Source organism: Ictidomys tridecemlineatus, chromosome X, assembly GCF_052094955.1.
Source record: "Ictidomys tridecemlineatus isolate mIctTri1 chromosome X, mIctTri1.hap1, whole genome shotgun sequence".
In the NCBI taxonomy this organism is placed as follows: domain Eukaryota; kingdom Metazoa; phylum Chordata; class Mammalia; order Rodentia; family Sciuridae; genus Ictidomys; species Ictidomys tridecemlineatus.
In genome coordinates this window covers 20,773,717-20,786,211 of record NC_135493.1, presented here as the reverse complement: position 1 = coordinate 20,786,211, position 12,495 = coordinate 20,773,717, and the positions used below count along the sequence as shown (strand labels likewise).

General features: G+C 36.3%; 1 protein-coding gene across 9 annotated transcripts in view; it reads right to left on the bottom strand.

Annotated features, from left to right (window-relative positions):
* Enox2 (ecto-NOX disulfide-thiol exchanger 2) overlaps positions 1-12,495 on the bottom strand; it is a 298,128-nt gene that overhangs the window by 172,839 nt on the left and 112,794 nt on the right. For 5 of the 9 annotated variants that reach the window (XM_078034278.1, XM_013356058.4, XM_040285392.2 and 2 more), the window contains one exon: positions 4,152-4,295. The exons of the other annotated variants lie outside the window; for them this stretch is intronic. Coding sequence is in view for 1 of the 5 variants with exons in the window: in XM_040285374.2 (XP_040141308.1) it covers positions 4,152-4,295 (144 nt within the window). In the remaining 4 variants the exon portion in view is untranslated. The remainder of the gene's footprint in view (positions 1-4,151; positions 4,296-12,495) is intronic. 9 annotated transcript variants of the gene reach the window in all.

Genomic DNA, 12,495 nt, shown 5'->3' with positions numbered 1-12,495 from the left:
ACTGCAAATTGGTGCAGCCAATATGGAAAGCAGTATGGAGATTTCTTGGAAAACTGGGAATGGAACCACCACTTGACCCAGCTGTCCCTCTCCTTGGTCTATATCCAAAGTATTTAAAAACAGCATATTACAGGGACACAACCACATCAATGTTTATAGCAGCACAATTCACAATAGCTAAACTGTGGAACTGACCTAGATGCCCTTCAGTATATGAATGGATTAAAATAATGTGGCATATATACACAGTGGAATATTACTCAGCAATAAAAGAGAATAAAATCATGCCATTTGCAGGTAAATGGATGGAGTTGGAAAAGGTAATGCTAAATGAAATTAGCCAATTCCAAAAAACCAAATGCCGAATATTTTCTCTGGTAATAAGGAGGCTGATTTATAGTGGGGTAGGGAATGGGAGCATGAGAGGATTAGATGAACTCTAGATAGGGCAGAGGTGTGGGAGGGAAAGGGAGGGGCCAGGGGGTTAGTAAAGATGGTGGAATGTGATGGACATCATTATCCAAAGTACATGTATGAAGACACAAATTGGTGTGAAAATACTTTATATACAAACAGAGATATGAAAAACTGTGCTGTATATGTGTAATAAAAAATAATTGTAATGCATTCTGCTATCATTTATTTTTTAAAAATCAATTAAAAATTAAAAAAATAAAAAGAAAGAATGAATGAAGAAGATAAAAAAGGAAGAAGAACCTGTATAATATATTGTCCAAAAAGGTTAAAGTAAAGAGAATTCAAGGAAGGGGAGATAGGAGTATCAAATGAAAAAGAGGAAGGGGTTTGAGAATTGCCAAAAGATCACTGACTTTGACAATGTGGAGGTGTCTTAGCCCATTTTATGTTGCAATAACAAAATCCCTGAGACTGGGTACTTCATAAGGAAAATAATTTTACTGGGTTCATGACTCTGGTATCTGGAAAGTCCAAAGAGCATGGCACCTCCATCTGTCTGCATCACAACATGACAAAGAAATGCAGAGCAAATAAGTCACATGCAGAATGGGCATGTGTACAAACAAGGAAGCTGTAATAATCACAAAACCACCACAGTCTAGCACAATTTAGCATAGAGGTAAAAGGCCTATATTCCTTTGGAAAACTGTAATAGAGTATTAAAGTATAGGGGCCAGGCTTGCTATTTTATAACAAGCTGCTCTCCTGGGAACAATCCATTCCTGCAAAACCCAACTCACTTAGAGAAACCAGCATTAATCCATTCATGACCTAATTACCTTCTTCTAGGCCTCATCTCTTAAAGGTTTAATCACCTCAACATAGCAATACTGGGGACCCACACTGCTCACACATAAACCTTTGAGAGACAAACCATATCCTAACCATACTAGAAGTCAATAGTGACCTTTAAGAAGTCAGTTTTAGTACAAAAGGAAAGCAGCAACTTGTGGGAAAAGGGCAACATAGGAGAGATGGGGAAAGAAGGACAAAAGGCTTTGTAGTGAGCATCTGAAGCTGCAATTCATTTGCAGCTTCACTTCATTTGTAGTGAAGGAGAGGGAACGGGAAAATTTTGACTTGATATGGTTAGAGGTTTAAGTAATGCAATGGCTGTACATGTATCTCAGTTTAGAGATGCACTGGCTTCTAACTCCTATAAACACTTCCAACTCTACTTTTCCTCTTTGCCATGATTACGAAATGGTGAAGGAAGAGAGAAGTTCCTATTCACAAAGCATCTTCCTTCTTCCCTTTGTCTAACACTGCAGAGGAAGAATATGATAGTAAAACCATTTCTCATTTACAATTTCACAAGATTGCTAGTTGAACAATTACAACAGACTCCAAACCTCATTAATTTGGACTACATGCATTTGGAATTTGTAGTAATTTAACCTGGGCTGGAGTTACCTTTGTACCATTTACAAAGAAAGGGTTCACTAAGTAAATAGTAGGAACAAGATTTCAAGGGAGATAATTTAGCCTGCCAGGGGCTTATTTCACCTATTTTAAAGAACAGACTGTTTTTTAAAGAATTTCAGTATATTCACCATTTGAATGCAAATTGATTCTACTAATTATAGATCAGTGTAATCTGCTGTTAAAAACCTATCTCTGCAACAGTTAACTTTGCTCTTACCAAGTATGCTTATTAGAAACAAATTGACAATTCTTTAAAGTTAATTCATAATTTAGATTAATGCATACCCCTATTCCCTACCCCCATGAATTAACTATAATTTAGGGGGTATTACCCTAAATTAGCACATCATTTATGAATACAGTGGAAAAATTAATAAGTCATCGGAAAGACTTGAAGCAGCCAAAATAGGTGTTTTAAAGTTGATGTACTAAAGCCCATGCACTCTATCCATGACAGGTTCTATTGACAGCTGATTTAGCTCTTGCTTAACATACTAATATAACACATCAACTGGGAAATCTGGGTGAGTGTTTTTAAGTTCATAACTAATTTGAAGAAGGAAAAGGGCTGCTATATGAAGGGACAGTGAGAGCAATAATAAGTGACAGCAAACTGCAGAAAGGAAATAGGACTTATATAAAATGTAGCTATAATAATCACAAAACCACCACAGTATAGCACAATTTAGTATAGAGGTATAAGGCCTATATTCCTTTGGAAAACTGTAATAGAGTATTAAAGTATAGTGCAATAACTAATGGCTGGAATTATGCCCCTAAATGATCAAATAAATTTAAATTATGTTGAATCTATGCTTTAAAAAGCAGATAAGTTTACACACACACACGTACATGCACACGTACATGCACACACTCTCATACACACAATTCGTACCTGTAATGACTAACCTAAAAATGTGAAACATGTTGATGTTTCAAAAGAGAGGTTCATAATATTATCATATAATAATGATGATGATAGCAAAATAATAGCAATATTTATTAAGTAGTTACTCTGTACAGATAGCAAGCTAAGTACTTTACCCTACAAGATTTCAAATAATTCTAATAATACAAAAAGGTAGGTTTTATTATCACTTCTACTTTACAGTTGAAGAAGTGAAACTCAGAGAGGTTAAGCAACTGACTGCAGGCCACAGAGAAAGACAGAGCCAGGGTTATAACAGGCCACTTCCTTGGTTGTCCATTATGCCTTTCCACACTCCAGAAAATACAGCTCCTTTCTTGAGGGCACCATACAGTTAATATTGTACTGCATTTTCATTTTCCAAATTCAATCTTAACAAATGTATTGATTTATAAGCAGAAATGTGTATAATCTAAGAGACAGATATAATATTATATTTATAAACATGCTTCATTGCTCAAGATAAAAGTGAAGACAATAGTTAAAAAAAAAAAAACGTATTGAACACATCTATTATATTAGGTCCATTCCAAAATCTCAGATCAGTTTTTGTGCACTGGGAACTCTATTTGCAAATGAATAACCAAGCAACAAAAAGAAGAAATGTTAAAATATCAAGTAACCAGTCAACGTCTGGTTCTCCTATTGTTTCTCATTCCTTTTGGGGAAATTTAAGAAGAAAATAGGCCAATGGGACTTGAAGTATGGAGGAAAGATTAAGGGGAGACTAAAAATTCAGTTGGCTATTATAGAGGATTTAGGAAAATCTATTTGCCAGCTGTTCTAAAAGAATTATAAGGACATAAAAGACATATGGGCATGGTATGTATTGGGAGGAAGAGAGGCGGAGGTGTGTTGATACAAATATATGCAGCTAACTGTGTTAGAAGTGAGATAGCCTGCCACACGTACATACAAAGACAAATGTACAGTGAAACAGGCACTCCTCTAATTCCTTCTACCTAAACCAATGATCTTTATTCATCTCCTCTTGTCTCAAGTCTACCCATTCTTCAAGGATCAGCTAAAAATGTCACTTCTGCCCTGAAGCATTCTATAATCCCTAAAGCTGAATCAAATTCTCCCTAATTTCTGCTCCCATAGGTTTTTATCCCCTTAAGCACATTGACTACAGCACTGACGATACTCTCATTATTAGAGTTATTCATAACTGCTCTCCCCTCTCATCTATTCTCTCATGAGGGGAGTGGTTCTTCCTCATTTCTGAAGCTCCTCCAAGTCCTGGCACAATCCTTACCACATACTAGGCTCTAGGAAAATGTTGATTCAATAGCACTGACTTAAGCACTGACTAGCTTACCTGAAGGAGTATTTGTTCTCTTTCTTTTCTTGCTTGATTCCCCTCCATTCTCAATGAGGCCTTCTGTGACCAGAGGGCCACTGGCACTACCAAACTGCAGGGGCTCGTTGTTGTTGGCAGGGTCAAAGGGCAGCTGGTTCAATCCTAAAGAAGAAAAAGAAAGCCAAAGTCCAGACTCCATTAAGGACTGGGATCATCTCCAGATTTTATTCTATGAGCCGGTAGCGACCTTTTAGGTCTCAAGATCCTAGGAGTTAAGAGTGAATTCCTCAGATAGTTGCCCTGTGGAATTTTTATAGATCTTATTGACAAGTACATAATTAAAATATAGGATAGCAGCTCTGTTACTTGTTAGATCCCTCCTGTTTCTGTGAGAACCTAATATTTCTGTCCACGAGCTATATATTTTCTATTTCCTCCCTTAAAAAGTAGGATCAGCCAGGCATGGTGACACATGAATATAGTCCAGGTACTAGGGAAACTGAGGCAGGAGAATCACTCAAGTCCAGGAGTTCAAGGCCAGCCTGGGCATAATCAGACTTTGTCTCAAATAGAAAAAAGATAGGCCCTTCTTTAAATGTACCTATAGCTGGACCAGCTCTTCCTTTGATAAAGCTTGGCTTTGTATTTTTTTGGATTATCTCCTGACATTTTTTCATTATTTCATTACAAGTTTTGTTGAAGTGATACAGAAATAATTATTATAATGTCCTGATGTCAAAGTCACTGCTGATGATATCATGGAGGTTTCTTAAAAAGTAAACCATAAATCCATGGCAATGGCAATATGAGAAAAGAAAACAAAAAGACATTGTCATAGAGGGGTTACTCAGTCACTGTATTGATATGAAGTTATGACCCAGGTTTGGGGGTATTAATCTCATTTTCTTCAAATGCTATCAGAAGCATGGTCACTTTACTAGCTACTGCTATACCATATAAGATGACAAAAGGCATTTTCTACTCTCTAACCCTTATATACTTCAGTCAGGGGTGATCAGAGATACTTTCTTATTCCTCTAGCGGCAGCACCTAGAGTTTCAAGTGTTTCAATTAAAACTTCTTGAAATATGGAATCAAAAGATTTGTTAAATTCCAAAGTAAAGACATCTCTTCTTAGCCTTTTATCCACTAGTTCTCTAATCCTATCAAAAGGGGAATCAGGTTAGCCTGATAGAGTTCATTCTTCAATTTCCATTTTTTCTATGGCCTATAGCTTTACACTTCTTCAGATAAAGTTGCAAAATATCAATAAAAAGCTTGGAATCCAGACAGCTAAAGGTCAATAAAATTTCAATAAAATGAATACAAGGTTCTAATAAAATGAATTCCCATTACTGTTTATAATAAAGACTGTCCCCTTGTTAATGTTTTCAGCCTACATAGAAAGTACTATTTCTTTAGCAATCAGATTCCACTTGAAACACCTCCATTAAATGGCCTTTGGGATTTGTCAAACATCTTTCCTTTTCATCATGTGAGTAACTAAGTGAAAGGATAAAACTTGCTTCTATATCTTAAGTCAACTATTCACTACATCATATTCATGTCCTATTAAAATATCTAGCACGACTGGGTGTGGTGGCACACATCTGTAATCCTAGTGGCTCAGGAGACTGAGGCAGGAGGATCACAAGTTCAAAGCCAGGCTCAGCAACTTAGTGAGGACCTAAGTAACTTAGCAAGACCCTCTCTCAAAATAAAAAATAAAAGGGCAAGGATGTGGCTCAGCGGTTAAGTGGCCTGGGTTCAATCGGTGAATCACCCCCCAAAAGAAAATCTCTACTATGACTAGAACTATAAAAATATGTATATTAGAAAATATTGAAGTCACAACCAAGATTACTTTCAAAATCTACATTTTATATCATTTACAACAGTCACTAATATGGCATTATGAAAAAATGTGGATGTGTAACCGATGTGATTCTGCAATCTGTATTTGGGGTAAAAATGGGAGTTCATAACCCACTTGATTCTAATGTATGAAATATGAGATGTCAAGAGCTTTGTAATGTTGTGAACAACCAATAAAAAAAATACAAAAAAAAATAAATAAAAATGAAGATTTTTCTTGCACCTGAGTAGTCCAAAGTCAAATATGATAAGTATATTATTCTAAAACTTTTCTTGGCATTTCTTTCTGCAGTATCATACTGATCAAAATAAGTTCTATGGAAAACAGAATGGTATAGTGGAAAGAGTGTGCTAGATTGGGGTTCAAATCATGATTACCCTTCCTACTAGATAGCTTTTGGCAATTCATGTAGTCTCACACCTAGTTTCCTAATATAAAATGAGGAGACATAAGACTACACAAAGTTATTGCAAAGATTAACAAACATAGTTATGATAATTATATAATTCTAAATGAACTAAAATAAATTAAATGAATTAAAATAAATGATAAGCTTATAGGTTCTTCTAAGGAGGAGCTCTCTCCCTTCACCTCACTCCTCCCACAACTATATTATTTATGCCTAGCACCATATCTAACATATAATAAATGTTGAATTAATTAATTAATCCTCAATAAGTGGGGGTAGGTGACTCATCATATTAACCCATGTAATTAGAGTAAAGACTTGGCAGTTGATCATCAAGAATTAATGCCACAACTGAAAATTTCTGATGCTGATTATAGCAACATTACTTAAAATAGATTTTCAATGCATCTCTATCATTTGAGTACTATACAGCAAAATGGGGGAAATCCTGATTAAAAGGAATGCTCAAGGATCAGGAGGTTCTGATTAATGGTTTTTAATCATAAAAGTCTTTCTTATTTTGTCTTGCATTTGATAATTCACAGAATAATATATCAGTCCACTTCCATGCCCTATTAAGTAGATGACTGAGGATCTTACAGAGTTTCAGAGCAGTACCTAAGTCATAGGACTTGGTAAAAGTATTAAATGAGATCATATATGAGATCATAAAGGTAGAATATTCTATACCACATCTGGCACACAGTATATGTTCAATAAACACATAAATGTATATTTTTTATAAATGTATATTTTAATCGTGTCTGGGGTGTGGCCCTGATCTCCAATTCCTGCTTTCACCCAGACTGCCACTGCTTCCATTTTCCTTTGGGATGAACAAATGAAACATCCAGGATGGGTCTGGGTGCTGAAGCTAAATGGACATGGTAGGCTCAATAAATATTAACTGCTACTGTTATAATACTGAATTTCCATTTTAAATATCTCATATTGTTGATGTAGAATGTGAAGAGATAAATCTGAATTTTCCCTGATCCAAGGATATTGCCTGATTTTCCCAATGAACTTTTTCACTGCTTATTTGTATCTTTTTGAAAAAGTTGAAGGAGTCCAGGAAAAAAAAAATCTGGTGAACTAAATTGTTCTTACCCTTTATTTAGTCCCAGATGATATCTTAGGGGATTTGGGTATTTTATTCCTCATGTTAATTTATAGATCCTTTTGATACTGAATAAGACTGAGATTCCAAGTACATTCTGTGTCTTCTTCGCCTCATATATAATCCAGATATGTGAAAATCCTGATAATTTGGTATAATATTTTAGGCCTTATTTTTTATAGGGAAAGATCTCATGTCAAGGAGAAAGAGGCATCTCACTCAGTAACCTGATTCACTAAAAACAAATCCACATTCTATATTATCCAGAACCCAATATAATATCTAAAGATTTATAGATCAAGAGCAAAGGCTATAGAAATAGCAAAATCCTATGATACCAGAACATCCTAGCTACTTTTATTGTATTGTTTCATTCTCCCCCTAAGACAACAACCTACTTACAGGATCTTTCTGTGCTGTATATATGTGATGCATGCTAAATGTTATTTAAAATAAGATAGCTCCATTAAAATTATTTAGATCCTAAAAAGAAAACTACCACTTTAATTTCAAGAATTCTTGCTGGAAAAATTTCAATGATGACATAAACATAAAAGTATTACCAATTACCATACTGTAATTCTCACCCAAATGACATAGTTTAATCTTTAATCTCTTATGGAAGCAATTTCTGGCATTTTCTACTAGAAATGATGAAATGGAAAGTATTATTAGGAAGAACTTTTGAGGTCATCTACTTTATGCTCAGCAATACAGAAATCTTGTCTACCTGATTCCTGAGAGGCTTGGGGCACTTTTTTGCCTGGGGTCCATTCCTTGCTAGGTTCATAGGCCTTCAGCTGGTTTTCCTTTTAAAAACTACTACCCATATGATTTGGGGGATTCCTTTTATTTCCCCCAAACTGCTTATCATTCCTAGAATGAGTACATGAGATATTAAATTTTTTAAGCATTCTACTGATAGTGGCTGCAAGAAAAACAAATGAAGAAGTGAAAGACACCTAACAGAATGAAGTCAGAAAATTTCTCGCCTTAAAGCATTTCTCATAGTCCTTGCCCTTTTATTCTTAAGGATAAACTTAATAAAACTTCGTAGCTTATTCAGTTTTCCCCCTACATCTCATCTTCTTATCCTCCAAGTTTACAAAATTTACAGGTTATTCACAATAAAGTCCAAATTGATAAAATAAAAACAAATAGATCAAAAAATATTAGTGTCATAGATTTCTGCTATTTCTGTACCTTACGGTTACAACCAAACAAATCTATATAGTAATATATTCTTGTCTAAAACCAAAGTGACTACTATAGACAAACTGACCAGCTGTTTTTCATGTCATGTCAAAATACAAATTATGTGCTGGGTGTATGGTGCATGCCTGTAATCACACCAGCTCTAGGAGGATTGCGAGTTCAAAGTCAGCCTCAGCAAAAAGCAAAGCACCAAGCAACTCAGCAAGACCCTGTCTCTAAATAAAATACAAAATAGGGCTGGGGATGTGGCTCTGTGGTCAAGTGCCCCTGAGTTAAATCCCTGGTACCCACCCCCCAAATACCTATTATGTGACTTCACAGCACACAGAATGCCTCTTTAGAAAGTATGCATACCAGGGAAGGGTAGTGGAAGGATTCTTGGAGAATGACATTTCTCATCCAATGTAAGTGGGGAAGTTAAACACCTCAGAAAGAAATCAAGGAGTTCACATGCAATGATGTCTACCATACAAATGCAAGTGATTCGTGGGCTTTGAGGAAAGCACTGAAGAATTTTCATGATTCTTGTGAAAGAAGATCAATGATCTTTTTATGCCCAGCAGCTGTAATAGTTACTGTCACAATTCACTCTACTGAGTTTTCCACTATCAGGTCAAATTAATACCAACCTTCAAGATACAATCTAACACTTTTAATGACTGCCTCAGGTTATAGGACTAAAATGTGACCCCATGGATCCATGTCACTTCTTATTTGCAACTGTGGCCCATAGAATATATAACCTTAGCAAAAAGAAACACAACTCCAATCTGGATTAGTTCCCTTTAAAAGAAAATGGTTAAAGTCCTGAGAAATCTGATAAATTAAATCAAAGGCAGCAATGTCCACATAGAAATTCATGTTAAAAAAATAAACGTTTTTGGTAATTTGAATACTCTAGTTAGTTTGTCTTTATAACAAGTATCTGCAACCTCAATCTTATTTTCCAAGTGAATTTAGTTTAAAATAAGATATGGGACTCATGGTGGTGGTGATCTCCAAATTAGTTTTTAAATTAAAAACTTTTGGGAAATACCAAGTTGGCCTAATGGACATGCTGGCAGATGCTTTTGTAGAATTTACCCATATGAGAAACAAAAGGTCCGGTGGTCCCTTTTTAGAATATAGTATTCAGCCTTAACTAGATCCAATTGTAGCCATTTCAATTATAGACCTTTCCTTTGCCCACCCCAATTTTGAAATTGGCCAAATGTGTAGATTGTACCCCTGAGCTCCTCCATTCAGGGTGAAGGGCAGTGCTACATTAGGAATATAAACAGGCAGACTGCCCACCTAGGCTGCTTGCTAACCAGGTTCCCATACACACCCTTCTGGCAGAAGTAAAGTTTGCCTTGACCACCCACTTTGGACACGTTTGATTTCTTGGGGGCACCTGGGTATTTCTAACTCCCATCTCTGGGATCTTATCTTCACTTCATTCATCCTCCTGCTTTATCAGTCAAGGCCTGAAAACCATGGCCTCTGGATTTACAGCTCTTACCACCCAGCAGTTCTACTTGCTATTTTTGAAGAAATATTCATACTGTTCATAAGAATTGAATTGAACTATCATCCTTTAGCCAAGGGGTTAGCAGCCCAAACAACTGAACATTTCTCAGTACCAGATCTTAACTGATATCAAACAAATGAAGACTATTGTATCAATTTCATGAATCCAATATTCCATATAACTGGTTTAGCTAAAGCAAGGGGAATTGTAAAGGATTAATTGGTGAATGAAGATAATGGGGAAGAGATAAGAAAGGAAAGGACAAATGTTCTCTTCCACTAAGGGGCTTGCTTGAAGGGTGGTAGACATAAAAATTGTTAGGGCAAAATTTACATTTAAGACGCCTTTTTCAAGGTATGATACAGGTGATAGGCAAATTTTCATTAGCAGTGACCCTTTAGCAATTTCCAGTGATTCTCTTAACTACTTCGTGAAGGCACTTGAGTCCCTCATAAAAAGGTTCCATCCATTTCAAGCCTTGTCTTCCATTATGTCCCAGCTTGTATTCTACCTAGCACTTTCCAAACTTTTTAATGTGCATATATATTCCCTGGGGATTTGTTAAACTACAGATTCAGATTCAGTAAGTTGGAAGTCCAATTTTCTAACAAGTTCCCAAATGATGCTGTTCCATCTGGTGTGGGGATCACACTTTGGGACTATCTAGCATTCATAAATCTCTCCAATACTTTCCAACCTCCACACTTTGGTGCAACCTACTTCTTGATTCACAATATTTAAAATATTATCCTTCCTTTAGAGTTTATCTCAGAGGCTATTTCATTTATGGTTGTGCTTTTTCTTATTTACCTAAACTTAACCCAATACATACGTACAATGGAGTAAGGTGAACTATTTTGGCTGTATAGAATACACATTGTGTGCACATTATCTATCTATCTATTATTTTTGGTACTGGGGATTGAACCCAGAGGGGCTTTTCCACTGAGCCACATACCCAGCATCCCCCCCCACACACATCTTTTTTGAGACAAGGTTTTGGTAAGTTGCTTAGGGCCTTGATAAATTGCCGAGGCTGATTCTGAACTTGTGATCCTCCTGCCTCAGCCTCCTGAGGCACTGGGATTACAGATGTGCACCACAGTGCCCAGCTATTTTGTTTTATAGTTATTCTTTCCACTTTCTAAAAAGGAATGGGAAGTTTACAGCATTGAAGTAAAATTTCCAAGGCCACATGGCTAGTAAGCAGTAGAAAAAAAAAAAAAACTTTGGCTTTCTTAAAAAAGTCCAAAACACTTTTCTGACTGTCTTTAGATTTTAATCTGTACTTTTCTGGTGCCTTCTAGCGTATGTCTTGTGTTATAATTGAATATTTTATCTTATGCCCCATTCCCTCCTGACTTACCCCACCATTATTAAGTTGTAAACTCTTTGAAGACAGGCTTTATACCATCATTTCTTTTTCTAAATATTCTTTTAATTTTAGTTGGATACAATACCTTTATTATTTTTTTTTAATTTTTGTGTGGTGCTGAGAATTGAACCCAGTGCCTTGCACATGCTAGTAAGTGCTCTACCGCTGAGCCACAACCCCAGCCCCTATACCATCATTTCTTAAGTCTTCCTACCCTAAGATGCTTGGTGTGGTGCCTTGCACAACAAAATAAGCATTCCAGAAATCTATATTGAACAGAACTCAGCTACAATTTTGGGTACAGTCAGTTTTCCACTCCAGACACCAACTGACATGTTGTTGAGGTAGTCATAAACAGAAGAAGGAAGTAAGATTCCTGGGTTCCTTCAGCTTTCCTTCTCCAACCTGGGATTCCTGAAGACTCACTGGGGAATGATGACATAGTAACATATATTCTCCCCTAACCATGTGTTATGATTTGGATCTGGAATGTCCCCCAAAGGCTTATATGCTAACGGCTTTATCACCATCCTATGGCATTATTGGAAGGTGGTAGAATCTTCAGGATGTGGTGTCTAGTGGAAGGAAATTAGGTCACTTGGGGCATGCCCTTGAAGTGCATATTGAGACCCTGGCCCTTTCTTCTTTTTCTGTTTCCTGGCCACTGTGAAGTGAGCAACTTTGCTCCACCATGCATTCTCTACCATGATGGTCTGCCTCACCACATGCCCAAAGCAATGGGGACAAGTAACCATAGACTAAAACCTTTGGAATGAGCCAAAATAAATCTTCCCCCTTTTATTATTTCAGGCATTATGTCATAGTGATGGAAAGCTGACTAATATAACTTGTCTCTA